Genomic DNA, 15,586 nt, shown 5'->3' on the forward strand with positions numbered 1-15,586 from the left:
AAAAATTGTCAAGCGACTTACCTTAAGCTTCGCCACTTCGTACGTCACGACGCTCACTGCAAGTGATAGACAGCAGAGTCGAACGGGTCTTCGAATTCTCCCCTTTACCCACAGCTGCTCCATCTTGAGCTGATACTTTCATCGGTACACCGCGAGTCTATTGAGGCGCAGCATGGATCTGTCCCATACATCTGCGACGCTGAAGTCAATGACACGGTCTGTTGGGGCAAGCTTTCATGGCCGTCTCAAAGCGTCGTCTCTCAATGTCCTATGTCTGAGGAATTTGTGGATGTGACTAAAGCTCTGACCGTAACAATACACATGGAGTTACATGATGATCAACGCCGCACTAGTAGGGCACCGCGTGTCCATCACCCCTAGGATCGCTTCCAGCGCTCCACACTCCTTGCTTTTCTACAGGGTCGACATGCCAGCGAATGATCTGTCCGCGTCCAAACAAGCCTCGAGCGTGACCCTTGATTATCTGAGCGTTGTGGCCTAGGCGTCGTAAGCCTTCAACCGCTTCCTCCGAGATACCCTCCTCAACGTACACAACTCGTGCCATTGGGTCGCCCGCATCCGGCATGCCTGCACCAATGCAAAATCGTGGAGCATCCAGCGCTGCCTGTGGAGACAGACCAAATAGGAGCTGATTCAACAGCACCTGAACGTGACCCTGTGGCTGCATAAAACCACCCATGACCCCGTAAACGCTATGCAGGGAGCCGTCCCGGGCATTTGTCACAATGGCTGGAATAATCGTGTGATAAGGTCTCTTGCTCGGAGCCATTACATTTGGATGATCAGCTGGCTGCAACGCAAAATTAGCAGCGCGGTTCTGCAGCGTGAAGCCGCAGCCCTTTGGCACGATTCCAGTGCCAAATCCGCCGTAATTGCTGTTGATGAAGGAAATGCCGTTGCCCTCGCTGTCGGAACACGCAAAGTAGACCGTGTCGGAATGGTTGTGCGCAGGCGAACCCTGAGTCTCTGCTTGACTTGCCTTCTCGGAATCGAACAATTTCGCTCTTTCGGATAGGTACTCAGGAGTGATCAATCCAGCAGTTGGAACCTTGGCGTGTTTGGGGTCTGCCACCCACCAGTTGGCATCGGCAAAAGCAAGTCGCAATGCCTCGACGACCACGTGCAGATATGCAGCACTGTTGTGGTCCTTGCGCTCAAACTGAGGAATCTTGCCAGCGATCTCCAGCTGCTCAATGATCCCCAAAGCCATTAATGCTACAACTCCTTGTCCATTGGGCGGATGCTCCCACAGGTTGACACCGTCCTCGCTGGGGTCGTCGAGATGCTGCCCATGACTCTTGTGTGTGGCTTGTCCGCGGAAGTTGAGCTTTATTGCCTCCGTGTCCTCCGATCCGAGATCCATATGATGCTGAAGATCTTCCAATGTAATATGTCCTCCTAGATCTTGCACGACTTTTACTAATGCTTCGGCCACAGACCCCTGGTAGAAGCCAGCCTTGCCTTTTTGGCCAAGGAGGCGAAATGTATTGGACATGTCCGGATTCTTCATGATTTCGCCAACCCGAGGTGCGCGACATCCATCCTTTGCATTGGGATCCTTCTTTAGTATCTCGGCGGCGTTTGGCGACGCCGCTTTTAGCAATTCCTCGGATTGTTTCCACTGTTATCATATACCGGTCAATATCAGCAAGCCGGTGGCATCGAATGTAGTACCCACCCAGAGAGCCGTCAACTCGCTGACGGGAAATCCTTCTTCTCCAAGACGAATGGCCGGTGCAAGAACCTCTGCCAATGACACTTTTCCACTTCCGAACTTCTCCACAGCATCTACCCATCCGGCCGCTGCGCCTGGGACTGACACTGCATGAACACTCTTCATGAAGATCTTGCCAGACTCGCCTTCTTTGAGACCGAGGTCATTACGGATCTGTTCTAGACTACATTTCGCACCAGAGCGACCGGACCCGTTCAAAGAGTGGATCTTCTTTGTTTTGGCTTCGTAGAACAGACAGAACATGTCGCCTCCAATGCCCGTGCTACTTGGTTCTGTCATATTCAGTCCGGCAGCAACTGCAACGGCGGCATCTGCGCAGTTGCCGCCCTTCTGCAAGATCTCGATACCACATTGTGCTGCCAATGGCTGTGTGCAGGTCACAATACCGCGGGTGCTGTGTACCACAGATCGTCGAGACGGGTAGTGCGAGAACTCCGGACCGTCAGCAGAGGGAAACAAGGCTGTGGGGTTCAAAGGCATGATTGATTGATATTTGGGTAATATGTAGAAAATATATCGATTATGTGAAATCGACGACAAAATATCATCTACTTGTTGTACTTCATCCGGCGTGACAATGCCTGACTGACGTCGATGGCGGGGAGGAATCAATGGCGCATCATCAGCGTGACCCCGCTGTCCAATGCACAATTTCCGTAGTGACTCTCGTGCCTCAGGCCTTTTCAGACCTCGTTCATGCGTCCAGGCATACTGTACGTGAAATCGTATCCTTGGAGCGACATTCAAAAGTTCATCAATGATGAATATCGTTGCTAATGAGAAGCGGAATGAAATCATCCAGGCTGCGACTTTCTGACGAGGGGAACTTGATGGATAAGATTAGTGCCATAGCAAGTCCTCCAGGACAAAATGAGATTGAAAACATCATTCAAGTGATCTCAAGTGCAGGAATGAGGAGACAACGTCGGAACTATGTTTATTTCAACACGACTAGCTCTTTGCCGTTCACAAGTAGTCATTGACGAAGAGCAGAGACCTGCGTATCTCATTGCGCATGTACTGGACATACCTTTGTCGTGCCATTCTCAACACACAATCCTCTTGAGAGATTTGCGTTGAGAGCCAGGCAATAACACGATGGGTTTGTAGCCGGATATCAACAGTCGTGAAGGTTCTGTCTCGCCACGCAAGAGGCTGACCGGGAGAGACATCTTCCGGAGAGGAGAAGATCTCGCATGAGCATGACGGAAATGCACATACCAGGTCTTCGCGCACCTTCTCGCATATGCAGACGGAGCTCGGCGATTGCGATAAGCTCTTCGAGCAGGGACAAACATTGCGTCAAATATCTCATTGCACGACTGATCACACACTGGCAGACGATGTGACCGCGGGACGTGGCTGCTGAGATAGTTCGCGGACGGGGCAGGCAGTCATTCTGGCACTGGGGAGAAGGCAAGGCTTCCACTGGTCGCAGCAGATGTGAGACCCGAGGACTTGAAATCTTGAGACTAGGCACAAGTCAAAAGGCCGAAGATCCAATGCGTGCGGCAAATATGACCGGAGAAGTCGTGTTTGATCGTCGCAAGCGAATCTAATCATGTCGAGCCTCTACTCAAAATAGAGTTTTATTTTGTCCTTAGTGCGAGATAGTAATCATTTTCTTATCGTTGATGATTGGGCGTGAAAGGTTGCTGATTACCATACATATTGCATTGATGGTTGCGCTGGACGATTTGGGTTTGCATAACACCTTGTCAATGTGTTCTTATCTTTTAAAAATTAACATGCAACCCTTGTAAGTCATCCGTCGACCTTTCCACTTCGGGACGACACAGAACATGCAGAGGTAAACTTTACGCACGCCTCAGGATCACTCCCGACGAACCGGCCCCACAATCATTGAACCTCACCTGGACTTTCGAACTCTGCGGGAGACTATGCCCTGGCAGCATTCATGCACATTCTAACGCTTGATGGCTCACGTACACACCAGGAACCTGCTCAACAGATCGTCAACGATGCAGGCATCCTGTGATTCGAAGGAGGTCTGCCCAGGTTCCTGTTGTCCAATTCACACGCGGACCTGTGCAACTTCTATTGTTGTAAAGAGAGCTCGCGAAGTCAATCCTTCGCATTGCAGCAGGTCATACGAAGATGATCTTTGCTGGGCTCGCCGAACCATCTCGGGGCGTATTTGGGATTGCTCTCAGGGTGGCGCTGGCCACTAGCGCTTCACCCAGGAGCATGGCGCAAAATGATCGCCCTTGCCTCGTGCTATTGCCAGCATAAGTTGGAGTTCAAGGTCTCCTAAACGGCTACCCTTCCATGGGCCTAGTTGCTAGCGCCAGAGTCCCTATCGTGGTTCACTGATGTCGCACGACCTACAATAGGGGACCGGGAAATGTTCTATTGCACAACAGGGTTGGCTGGCAAGTCCCGTCAGTCGTTACATGGATCTCAATCCTGGAAGGTCTAGGTCTGAAAGAATGTTGAGTTCTAGCACGCGCGAAATGCGCAGCATGAGGTCTGCGTTTCCGTGCCTTTGCAAGCCGGCAGGAAACCGACAGGGACAGAGATGATCGTGCGAATTGCGTGGTTTCGGAGATGCACATACTGATGGTCCAATCGACGCATATCCTTATGGGATTCACACAAGCATCGCTAGACTGAGCGGCAGTGGCGCGGGAGATTGGCGGTGCATGACTGGTCGGCTTGACAATCGTGCAGCAGCCTTCAAGCTTCCATTGCCCTGTTCTTCTTACAATCAGTATTTCGACACTAATGATGGCCATCCAACAGCAGATATGCCGTGGCGAAGTTCTCCTCAATGAAAGCTTAAGTCTCAATCGTGGGAAGTTGTTCAAGATAAAGCTTATCTGAGGCCCACTTGTAACCATCTGGACGTTTCCGGTAAGCTAATTCCAGGAAGACCCTTATCTGAGTGTCACGATGTCGACGAATGAGAGACCTTTGATCTGTAACGATATGGTTGTCACAAGCAAGCAAAACGATATCTTGCGTGGAAACTCAGCAGTTCTTCCGTACCGAATAGGTGAAGACCAATGTCGATCATCTCTGCACAATCCATGATTGTCAAAGATGGCGGAGATGTGACAGATTCCTATCGAATTCGACCGCGACAGCTCGGGATATAAAGGTCATGAACTTGGCCCACCGAGAAAGAAATCACTTCCATCACAACAATTCTTCACGCAATTCCTCGTCTTGATCATACAGTCCATCATAATGAAGGGATTCGCTGTTCTCTCACTGGCGGCAGCCGTCTTGGCATCGCCATGCCCGTACGGACAACTCGCCGAGGCAGGCCAGCTTTCGAAGAAGGAAGCCGAGCATTTCTACACTGTCCGCGCCGAGGGTGAAACCGCCGTTGAGGCTCACATCGCTAAGCGCGAGGCGGAGCATAACCACTTCAAGCGCCAAGAGGAATACTACACTCAACAAGTCAAGCGCGGCGACCTCTTGCTCGGTGGTGGTCTTCTCAATGGTATCCTTCAGCCGTTCACCGGCATCCTGCAGGCTTTGGATGTTCCTGTGTAAGTCGCATGAATGGATCAATCGAACCGGTAGCATGTAGCTAATGGAAATCCCATAGTCCCCAGAAGACCGGTCTCCGCAAGATCCCTGGTGAAGACGCCAACCATGTCTACCTCAAGCCGGCCCCCGACGCCGTCCGCGGCATGTGCCCGACCTTGAACACCATGGCCAACCATGGTTTCATCTCCCGTGACGGCATTACCACCTTCGCCGAGGCCGCCAACGCGTGCCAAATCACCCTCGGATTCGGCTACGACACTTGTGTCTTCTTGTCTGCCCTCGGCTTGCTCTCCGGTGGTGACTTGCCGTCCGGGAAGTACTCCATCGGCGGCGCCGACTCTCGTGTTCCCAACACTCTCGGCCAATCTCTCGGAATCAGCCGGCACGGCTTCTTCGAGGTGGACAACTCCATCTCCCGTATCGACTACGCCCTCGGCAACCAGGCCAACTTCAACCTTCCCCGCTTCCAACGCGTACAGAAGATCGCCAAGAAGTACAACGGTCTCTTCAACCTCGAGACATGGAAGGAGGAGCGCGTGACCGTCTACAACGAGGCCAAGAACAACAACCCCAGCTTCAACGCCGGCATCCGATGGCTCGCTGTCACCGCCGCGGAGCGTGTGTTCATCTACCGCGCCATGCCCAACGGCACCGCTGGGGGCATTGCCGACGCCAAGAACGTCCTCCCCTTCTACCTGAACGAGACCTTCCCGGCCAAGTGGTTCACCCGGGAGACCCCTTATTCGCTCGCCGCCACCGGCGCCGACATTGCTTCTCTCCTCGCGGACACCCTCCTCGACACTCCCCTCGGCCAGAACCAGGGCGTCGGCAACTTCGTCCCCCTCGGCCTCGACCTGGCCAACTTCACCCCCGACCAGGCCACCTGCTTCCTGGCCACCGCCATCATCGACCAGGCTCCCGGCGTGCTCTCCCCTGTCCTCGCCGGCGCGGTCGACGTCGTCCAGGGTTTCCTCAACGGCGCCATCAAGCCCTTCTTCGCCACCTACGACTGCGGTGAGATGAACTTCGCCCAGCCCGGCCCGAACGCTAAGATCGAGTCGGCGGACGGTGTCAGCACCAACTGCAACTACCTCCGCAATGGCGTCTACCACTGCTAGACGCAGCCCAAGCGGCGGCCTCCAGTTGCCATCGATGGAGAATTGGTGATGAGGAGGAGGAGACTAGATGAGGGATAGATGGTTACATTCGGCGGGGATGAGATCGCCTCTGGTTGGGAATTGATATTCGATGAGGGAATCACGGCTCAGTGAGGCGAGGACACTGGTTGGCTCGCCCTCTTTTGCCGACATGGCTCCGATAGACTTTCGTTATTGGATACACAACTTGCTTTGTTTCTGCTCTATACTCGCCGTCCAGCCACCCGTGTCCTCTCGCGTACTTCCATCACACATGTAGAGAAATGGACGAACTCTCGAACGGAACATGCATTGATCCGGATCATCCCTCCGCCCACCGATTTGCCTATGACATCGTGCCCGAGGAGCGACTCCATCACGTTCAATTTCCCGATTCGTTCTGTGAAGGAAGGAAAGCTCCATCCGCCCTCGGAACACAGTCCCCTCTAGAGAATCGCTCGGGCTTCGCAACCCGAAAGGACCCAACGGACACCCATCGCCCGGTCCCTCCAAAGGGGAAGAGGATCCGCCGTGTCGCAGAGATCTGACGAGCTCGTCGGAGGGCGAGGGGAGTGCGGTCGCAGGGACGACGCCGGAAAGCTTGCGCGGAGAGAGCGGCTGATGACGGCCATCGAGGGGCGCGCCCGGGCGGGCAGATCTCCGCGGTGTGCCGAGCCGCGCCACGCCGCCGGAGAGAGAGAGAGAGGGAGGGAGAGGCCTCGATGCATCGTCATCCACCGGTCGCATCTGCCCGCTCTTTCGTCCTCGATGTACCCGTCCCTCCTGTAGATGTAATTCTTTCTTCTCCCTACGAAATCCTCTGCGCAGTTCCAACGACGACACCCGCTCACACGGCGGGACAAAGCATCTCGACACCTCGACGGGGCGATCCGTGACTCTCTCTCTCTCTCTCGCGTCGATCAACCGCCCCGCGCGCCCCCCGCCGCCGGCGTAAGCCCCAACCCTAACGCCCGCCCGCGCTCCAGCGCTCACCATCCGGGCGCCCATGTCCGAACCACGTCATCGACGTCCCCCGTCCTCGTCCTCCGCCGACGATGCGACGGCGCGCTTCCTCCGCGGCGCCGGGCGGGTCCGCGACGACGGGGGGAACCCCATCCTGCGCTTCCCGCCGGCGAGGTGGGTGGTGTCGATGATGCAGTATCTGATCGCGGTGGCGATGATCGGTACGGGATTTTCCCTCTCTCTCTCCCCCCCCCCCTCTTTTTCCTCCATCTGGGCTTCTCCGAGAGGAGTTTGCTGACGGGGAGATCCGATGGCCAGCGATCGTGGAGGGCTTCAGGGCGATTTTGGACGGAGGCGGGTCGAAGGGGAGGAGGAGGCGGCGGCGGAGGGATGGGGACGGCGCTGCTCGATGAGCCTTGGCTGGGGAGGCGGTGGTGGGAATTGTGTGGGAAATGGGGAATCGGGACAGGCTGCTTGCGAAGAGGGCCGTGGTGAGACCGGCCGGTGTTTGATGTCATTCATAAGCACATTTGACCAGGGGCGCTATTGAATTGTATGATTCCATGGACCGTGCCAGCTTAGACGCGAGAAGGCGAAAAAGTCGCTGATGTATGTCGATGGGTGTCAACGAAAACAGGAGTCACCCCTTTAAATGCAAAACATCACTTCCCTTCCCATAGCATCGCCCCCAGTCCCGCTCCGACGTGACGTTTTCTCTCCCGAAAGCATCGATCAATCTCTGGCTTTCGATCTCGTCGCCGCAGATCACCCCCTGGGCATCTCCTTTCCGTTTGCCCGTCGCACCCTGACCCCAGATGCGCTTCCCGTCTGCATCGAGGAAAGTCCCGATCCGGCGGAAAGTGAGACTGATCCTCTGCCCGTCAAAGGCCGTTTCCTCTTCGGCCAGTTCGACGCCGGGCCGCTTGTCGGCGTTGATGCCGTGCAAGTAGCGGGCGTTGGTCTCCAGAGTCATCGCGACCATGGAGTTGTGCGGGAGCGCAATGCGATACGTCGTACGCGGTTCGGGCTGTAGCCGAGATGCGGCGTCACGACCGCCCGGCCTCTCCTCGCCGGTGTTCCGCGGCGCGCGCTTGGTGCGAAGTCGCATCGTCCGCTGTGCCCCGAACGACACGTTCACGATATAGCTGTCGGGTACAATGTCCAGGGTCTTATCGGAGTGCTCAGAGATGTAGTCGTTCCCGCTTCGATAGAGTTGAATGAGGGCATGGTTGAGCTCGTGTCCGACCAATCCGCTGGCCACGGTCCGGATCTGATCGACGAAAGGCGTCCACGGTTCTGTCGGCATGGTCCGATCGGATGGGTGCCGATAGATCGGCGAGCTGCCGTCGACAGGATCGACCGATGCTTGGCAGCAGACCCGGCGTGGGACAACACCCTGCTGGTGGTGCATGGCCTGCCAGGAAATTTCCTGGTTCAACGCAGTGAATATGCTCGACGCCAGATCTTCTGGGATGACATTGTAGTGCAAACATGAGCCTAGGCTTTCTGCTTCCAGACCAGGGCCGAAAAGGGCTGACACGGGAGGACCTGTCCCGGTTGCGGCGTCCATTCCTGGCTCACCAAATCAATGTCGAATTTTTTGTCATTAACTTTTTCATAGCTGACGAAAATAAGTTTCGACAGTATGGATCTCGCGACACGATCGGTGCGGCCGGCGATGTCCTTGGTCCAGTGCTCGGGTGAACGGACGTTGATATGGAAGAGCGATGGAATCGAGAGTTCTAGAATTCTCTGGAATGTGGGGAAACGGGACCTCTCTGCGGATTGCGGCTCGTGGGTGCCTTGGGGCCTTTCCCACCCGGCTCGTTGACCTCGAGCTGTCGCTTCCGAAGCTTGGGGGATGAGATCCTGAGCTGGCTGGTTTGAAGCACGAGGCGATTTCGGCTCAAAAGCGTGTCGATGTTCAGCTGCGATACATGAGCCTCCAATTCTGTACCCGAGACAGACCCCACGTGGCAGCTGTCGCTGAATCAAAAGTGATAAACTTACTGTCGGCATGCATTCCTCATCATCGCTTGCCTCGCTGTCGGCTTCAATATCGGCCGCCGTGATCGGGCCGAGGCCGGATCGAACATTGGTGTTCGTGGGAGGTTCGCAATTGTCATCGTCCGAACTCTCTTCACCGTATGAACTCTCGTCGTCCGGATCGGTGTCGTCTCCGTCTTCGTTTTCAAAGTCTCCGTCCTCGTCTGGATCCGACCAGGACTCGGCAGTAGACGGATCGCGGAGGGTTTCGATGACTCGGGAGGCAGGAACGGCTCGCGCTCGCATGATGTCGTGCAATTGCTGAAGGGCGAGGTCGTGCCTGTCTCGATGGCGATAGCCAAGACAGTCCTCTACGAGGGTAGTCTGAATGCCATAACGTGCGGCATCCATGGCTGTGGCATAAATCGAAACATTGGTGAAACATCCACAGATATACAATTCCGTGATAAGCTTTGCCCTTAGCGTGAAGAGCAGGGATGTCTTGGCGAACGCAGAGTAATGCAGGCTATCGAGTCGAAGGTCGTGTGCTTGTTGCAGACTCTGCACGCGATCGTCCCACCGGGCGCCTGGAGTATCGCGGACGCAGCATCGCCGCCCAGCAGCCGAGGAATCTAAGAACAGCTCCAGGTCGAGCCTGTCAACCGCCGTCGGAGGCGATTTCTGCTCCGATGATCAGTATCAGGTCCGAGTCGGTCATGCAGTGTCAAGGCTACCTTGGGCCGTCTAGCAGATGTGGAACAGCTCGCGTTCCCGTCGGGGACAACGGTCTCCCCTTCGGGCATGGCGGTCTTTGACGGTGGACTGGACTCGGATATATTCCGGATCCAGACCACGTCTCCAAATTCGCGGAACTCGGGGACGAGCTTTGCGAGCCGATCGACGAATTCCGTGTCAGGGATCGGGAGCTTCCCGGCCGATGTCACGAAGTCATTCTGCAGGCCCAAGACGATCAAGGCCTTGCGGGACCGCAGGCTGCTGCTGGAGGAGGCTTGCTGCGACAGCAGGGCTAGCAAGTCGGACATGGTTCCTCCGAAATGCACGGGTGAGGAGGTGGTGCGGTCGACGTCGAGGGGATGTTGGCGAGCGAAAGGATGACGCAAGGTCGGGCGGGTCTCTAGGATCGCATCTGACTGCAGAGGTCACGAAAAGACCAAGCAGGCGCGGTCGGGAGGGGGGATGCAGAGAGCGAGATTGGCTGCGAGAGGCGTCAGAGAGAAGGGCGGACATTTCGCGAGGGAGAGGCGGCGATGGTGATTGCCAGCAGAAGAGCAGAGTCGACCCGACGTTGCGGTTCGTGCCAGTCCAGGTGCAGGTGCAGGTTGCAGGTTGCAGGCGGCAGGCGGTGGTGTCTTTTCCTCGCTTCCAATAGAATTCAGGCGACGACCAGGGTTATGCTGTCGGGGGGGGCAGGCAGGGGCGGGTGATGCAGCTGCTGCAGGACGAGGTTGTTGATGAGGCGCCTGGCTTTTCTGCGTGCGTGCGTGCGTGCGTGCGTGAGTGTGCCGGGTGAGTGAAAGTTTGATCAGGCTCTCTCTGCATGCGGCTTTGAGTCCTCCGTCGATCACCTACCCGGGGACATGTATGTGATATATGTCACGGATATAGATAATAATTGGGCGGGTGGGAAGAGGTCCTTGGCGATTGCACCACCACCAATGTCCCACCGCGGGAACTCCGCCCAAGGTGTACAGGGATATGTAATATGTGGACAGTGATACATGTCACGAATATAATACATGTCCTGTGCAGTGGTGATGAGGGTCCCCGCTCCCGATGGTATATTCAGAGCGGGCGGACTGGTGGGCTGGGTTCGCTGATCAGAACAGAACAGAACAGAACCGCCCGCCCGAGCATTGATGAACGTTGGCACCTGGGCCACATGCGGTGATGCTGCAGTCATGGATGATGGGTGCAGGTGAGGAGCGAGGGATGGATGGATGGATGGGTGGATGAGTGCCCGGGTGATGAGTGATGACTGATGGGCGGACGGACGGGCGGAGGAGGAGATCGGGCGGGTGCAGGTGGGTGCTGGTGGGGAGGGGAGGAGGGGAGACAAGTTTACTGTACATACCCAGGGCGATATCATATTATATTAGTATTAACGTAATTGATCATCGAGCCGGCCATATCATCGAGCCGGCCACTTTTCCTTGGCATTGTAAACAACATCTTTCTTTTATAATATCTCAACAACAAGACATGTTATCAGTTAATTAAGAAGGCAGAATCGAGCTTGCTATCAATGCCTATAAATCTGGTTATTTTCGGAGCTAACGAAGCGCAGCTGCAGCTTTTAATATCCATTATTAGAAACTCTCTGCCAGACTTACAGGAACTAGCTCTCGCGCGACTATAGTACCAAACCGTTAGAGCCTGACCCTAACAGAAGAGGGGACGCTTGAGCAATATATCCTTAACCTTAACGCGCGAGGATTTGCGCCCCTACTCTCTGAAGTAGCAGATATAGCTAACAAACTACTAGCTATACGAGGAGAAGAGCCAGTCGGCAAATACTGGCCTAAGAGATTTGTTACGCGTTCAGAGAAGCTGAAGATAGCGTTTAGTCGGGCAAAGGATCGTTAGAGAGTACTCTAAGAAGGTCTAGAGGTTATTAACGCGTAGTTGAAGCTAGTTATAGACATAAAAGCCAAGTATAGTGTCTATGATAATAATATCTATAACTTCGATAAGACAGGCTTCTAGATAGGTATTATCGGGACAATAAAAGTTGTTACAGGTTCAGACAGACGAAAAAGACTAATACTAGTTCAACTAGGCAACCGCGAATGGGTGACAGTCATACAGAGCATTTGCGCCGCAGGCTATGCAATCCCGCCCTTTATTATCTACAAAGGGCGCGTCTACATCTCTGCGTAGTATAGAGAGGCTAATATCCCCTCAGATTAGAGAATCTGTTGCATAGTCAAGACGTATTCTGTGAAAAGGTTGATTCAATAACTAACTACTGTGCACTTCGAAATAACATGTCGTGTCTGACTCCGCCGGTTACAGCAGCTACGACTGTCCAAGTCGCCTTGGACAGTCGTAGTTGCGGGCAAGTGCAGCCGGCGGTGACGAGGTCGACGACCCTTCGTCCTCCTTGGAGGGTACCGTAACAGAATCTCGGTCTCTGAGAACGGCTGGACCAACAATGACCTTAGTTTAGAGTAATTAAAGCATTTTGACGCGTACACAAGGACGCGTTAAGTAGCAGGGTATAGGCTACTTATTCTCGACGGCTATAAGAGCTATTTGAACCAAGGCTTTAAGGACTATTGCCTCGAGAACAAGATCCTCACCTTGTATATGCCTTCATATTCATCTTACATCCTCCAGCCTCTCGACGTAGTATGTTTCTCACCGCTAAAGAGCAAATACTCTGAGCGTGTTAGGGGCTTGGCACGGAATCGCGTATTCCATATTAACAAAGAGAACTTCCTTCCAGCCTTTAAGGACGCGTTTTTCGACGTGTTTACGAAAGAGAACTGTCGAAAGGCCTTTGAGGCAATAGCGATAGTCCGTATAGACGCGCAAACAGTTATTAATCGTCTTAATATACGTTTATACACCCCTCCTCGACAGCTATTACCGGAAGTAGCATAGGAGTCCCGAACACTAAGCAATTCGTATGAATTCGGATCTCAATTACGGCTTATTAGTAGCTCTTTCCTTAGATCTCTACCCGAAGCTAAGGAAGGGTTCTCACAGTTAGTAAAAGGTGCTAAGTTAATGCTCCATCAGAATGTACTTCAAGCTGCACGGATTACAGAGCTTGAAGAGCAATTAGCAGTATTAACTAAGAGAAGATCGCGCAAACGGAAGCAGATCCAGCAAGGCAGATCTATAGAGTATAGTATTGGAGCATTATAGGCAGTCGCAGATGCGGGTCTAAGTGCTTAACAATCGAAAAGGACTCGCGATAAAGCTGGTTCTGGACGAGGACTTCTATCTCAACGACGATATAGAAACTGCGGAATAGCTAGACACAACTCGCGAACCTGCTAGCAGGATAGAGATGCTCCTTCTGAATCATATCCTAGTATAGCAGATGTATAACTAAGCATATGGTTGAATAAACGATAGTTACAGTCACCTCATTTACAATGCTAAGGAAAAGTGGCCGGCTCGATGATATAGCCGGCTCGATGATCAATTACGTTATATTCATTATATTATTATTACATTACACGGCAATGGTCGGTGGTCAGAAACTATGTGCCCAGGTACAGCACAGTACATAAGCGGGAACAGGTCAGTCAGACCTCCCAGGTTCGGCGGTTGGACATGGCAGGTGGTGGTGAGTGGTGAGTGGTGAGTGGTGAGTGGTGAGTGGTGAGTGGTGGGTGGTGGGTGGTGGTGATGACTGGGCGCGTGGTATTGATGATGAATTGATGACTGAGCGGGTCATATTGATGCTGAATTGATGACTGAGCGAGTTGGATTGATGCTGAATTGATGACTGCCCCCCCTCCAGGTGACATTCATCATGGATTCCCTCCATAGCGGGGCATTGATCAACTAACCACTATCACTACTACTACTATCTAGGTGGGGATTTATATTGTCCGCTCAAGTGCTGGATGTACTGATGTGCTGATGAACTGTATATCCCCCGTTATATCCAACCCTCACAGTACGACACCTAGGTCATATCCGTATATCCACGTCTTGTAAAGTAATCCGGACAAATCAGAGGTCCATGATCGTTTTAGGCCCACACCCGGGCGCGTCGTCGGTTTGGAGGGCGTGATGAATCGTATGGACTGACAAAGAGGAGACCCTGGCTTTGCCACTGCGAATACCAGGGTACAGTATCATCGCATCTCTTACATAACAACCTCTCCTCGGCCAACATCACGTCCACAGCTCCACGAAACGATTCACTCGCGCGGCGTGCGGATCACATTGTATTCCACTTTCACATTCTATTCCACCCTCATCAATCACCACTAGCCATGGCGCCTCACGCGGAATCCACCGTCACCGGCAAAGCGAGCAACGGCGAGGAGGTGCCCGTCAACCCCGGGACCGCTCCTCTCGAGCCCGGCGTCGCCAAGAAGATCGCCGAAGGCAAACAGTTGACCTTCCCGCGGTGAGCCCGACTGTCCCCTCGACTGCTGTCCGACGACGCGATCCCATGAAATCCCCCGCTGATCCACATCCCTCCACCCTCAGCCCGCCCAAGTTTGAAGACAAATACGAAGAGCGGGAATACCTCAAGGGCCGTCTCGCCGCCGCCTTCCGGATCTTCGGGAAATACGGTTTCGACGAAGGCGTCGCCGGTGCGTCCCCCATCTCCGATCAACCTTGACGAGGGACTCACACGTCTCCGCTCGCATGATGATGATGACTGACGAATCCCCCTCCCCCGCAGGCCACATCACGATGCGGGACCCGGTGGACCCGAAGTCCTTCTGGGTGAACCCCTTCGGCAAGGCCTTCTCGCTCATCACCAAGTCCGATCTGATCCTCGTGGACCACAGCGGGGAGGTGATCGACGGGGGCGAGTGCCGGCTGTTGAACACCGCCGCGTTCATGATCCACTCCGCCGTGCACGAGGCCCGGCCGGACGTCGTCTGTGCGGCCCACAGCCACTCGATCTACGGACGGACGTGGTAAGTCCATTCAGATATCCCATCGCTCCTCCTCCTCCATCCACCGCCGAGCTCCGATTGCTGAATCATTCCCCCCCTCCCTCCTCCCAGGTGCACGCTCGGCCGACCCCTGAAGACGCTCACCCAGGACTCCTGCGCGTTCCACGACGACCACGTGGTGTACGACTCGTTCAACGGGGTGGTGCTGGCGACCAAGGAGGGCCGGGACATCGCGGCGTGCCTGGGCGGGCGGAAGGCGGCGCTGCTGCAGAACCACGGGCTGCTGACGGTGGGGCGCACGATCGAGGAGGCCGTCTTCTGGTTCGTCTCGCTCGAGAAGTGCTGCCACTCTCAGCTCATGGCCGAGGCCGCCGCCGGCTCCCGCGGCGAGCAGCCCGTCGAGATCGGCGACGTCGAGGCCCGCTACACCCACCGCACCATCGGCTCCAGCCAGGCCGGCTGGTTCTCGGGCGTGCCGCTGTTCGACGTCGTCCACAAGGAGACGGGCGGGGATTATCTTCTATAGTGGTCGGGAAACGGGTGGGGGCTTTTCTATGGCTTCTGTTGGGGATGTGATGACGATGATGAATTGAATTTTCCTTTTCCTTTTC

The 15,586-nt window shown here is 54.6% G+C and overlaps 7 protein-coding genes across 7 annotated transcripts; 2 read left to right on the forward strand and 5 right to left on the reverse strand.

Annotated features, from left to right (window-relative positions):
- Nucleotides 1-349: 349 nt before the first annotated feature.
- Nucleotides 350-2,236, reverse strand: K489DRAFT_408044 (gamma-glutamyltranspeptidase; the record flags this gene model as incomplete). Its single annotated transcript, XM_033607426.1, has 2 exons — nt 350-1,642; nt 1,700-2,236. 2 exons carry the CDS (start codon nt 2,234-2,236, stop codon nt 350-352), a joined length of 1,830 nt encoding a protein of 609 aa, XP_033462410.1.
- Nucleotides 2,237-4,024: 1,788 nt separating this feature from the next.
- On the reverse strand, nt 4,025-5,017 carry K489DRAFT_156153 (uncharacterized protein). Its single transcript, XM_033599262.1, has one exon. The coding sequence runs from the start codon at nt 4,615-4,617 to the stop codon at nt 4,102-4,104; it is 516 nt and encodes a 171-aa protein (XP_033462411.1). The 5' UTR covers nt 4,618-5,017; the 3' UTR covers nt 4,025-4,101.
- Nucleotides 5,018-5,370: 353 nt separating this feature from the next.
- On the forward strand, nt 5,371-5,784 carry K489DRAFT_290315 (Cloroperoxidase; the record flags this gene model as incomplete). Its single annotated transcript, XM_033600175.1, has 1 exon — nt 5,371-5,784. A coding segment is annotated over one exon (414 nt), but the record flags the coding sequence as incomplete, so codon positions are not given.
- Nucleotides 5,785-6,978: 1,194 nt separating this feature from the next.
- K489DRAFT_377928 (uncharacterized protein) lies at nt 6,979-8,155 on the reverse strand. Its single transcript, XM_033604276.1, has 2 exons — nt 7,693-8,155; nt 6,979-7,595 (listed from the first exon to the last, which is right to left on the reverse strand). The coding sequence occupies exons 1-2, from the start codon at nt 7,890-7,892 to the stop codon at nt 7,376-7,378; spliced, it is 420 nt and encodes a 139-aa protein (XP_033462413.1). The 5' UTR covers nt 7,893-8,155; the 3' UTR covers nt 6,979-7,375.
- On the reverse strand, nt 8,015-8,944 carry K489DRAFT_408046 (uncharacterized protein; the record flags this gene model as incomplete). Its single annotated transcript, XM_033607427.1, has 1 exon — nt 8,015-8,944. The coding sequence occupies one exon, from the start codon at nt 8,942-8,944 to the stop codon at nt 8,015-8,017; it is 930 nt and encodes a 309-aa protein (XP_033462414.1).
- An 86-nt stretch (nt 8,945-9,030) lies between these two features.
- Nucleotides 9,031-10,515, reverse strand: K489DRAFT_156149 (Isochorismatase hydrolase). The gene is made up of 3 exons (XM_033599261.1): nt 10,095-10,515; nt 9,385-10,041; nt 9,031-9,302 (listed from the first exon to the last, which is right to left on the reverse strand). The coding sequence occupies exons 1-3, from the start codon at nt 10,401-10,403 to the stop codon at nt 9,117-9,119; spliced, it is 1,152 nt and encodes a 383-aa protein (XP_033462415.1). The 5' UTR covers nt 10,404-10,515; the 3' UTR covers nt 9,031-9,116.
- Nucleotides 10,516-14,336: 3,821 nt separating this feature from the next.
- On the forward strand, nt 14,337-15,501 carry K489DRAFT_368547 (arad-like aldolase/epimerase; the record flags this gene model as incomplete). Its single annotated transcript, XM_033602962.1, has 4 exons — nt 14,337-14,473; nt 14,557-14,663; nt 14,756-14,996; nt 15,087-15,501. 4 exons carry the CDS (start codon nt 14,337-14,339, stop codon nt 15,499-15,501), a joined length of 900 nt encoding a protein of 299 aa, XP_033462416.1.
- Between the last annotated feature and the right edge of the window lie 85 nt (nt 15,502-15,586).

This window comes from Dissoconium aciculare (assembly GCF_010015565.1).
Source record: "Dissoconium aciculare CBS 342.82 unplaced genomic scaffold K489scaffold_3, whole genome shotgun sequence".
NCBI lineage: Eukaryota > Fungi > Ascomycota > Dothideomycetes > Mycosphaerellales > Dissoconiaceae > Dissoconium > Dissoconium aciculare.

Excerpts from the sequence above, each read along its gene's own strand:
- K489DRAFT_156153 (XM_033599262.1), bottom strand. The coding sequence starts at position 4,617 with ATGGTTACAAGTGGGCCTCAGATAAGCTTTATCTTGAACAACTTCCCA.
- K489DRAFT_377928 (XM_033604276.1), bottom strand. The coding sequence starts at position 7,892 with ATGACATCAAACACCGGCCGGTCTCACCACGGCCCTCTTCGCAAGCAG. Across the intron at positions 7,596-7,692 it reads CCTGAAGCCCTCCACGATCG|CGATCATCGCCACCGCGATC; the intron begins CTGGCCATCGGA and ends AAAATCCCGTAC.
- K489DRAFT_156149 (XM_033599261.1), bottom strand. The coding sequence starts at position 10,403 with ATGTCCGACTTGCTAGCCCTGCTGTCGCAGCAAGCCTCCTCCAGCAGC. Across the intron at positions 10,042-10,094 it reads CATCTGCTAGACGGCCCAAG|AAATCGCCTCCGACGGCGGT; the intron begins GTAGCCTTGACA and ends TCATCGGAGCAG. Across the intron at positions 9,303-9,384 it reads ATGAGGAATGCATGCCGACA|CTGAACATCGACACGCTTTT; the intron begins GTAAGTTTATCA and ends CATGTATCGCAG.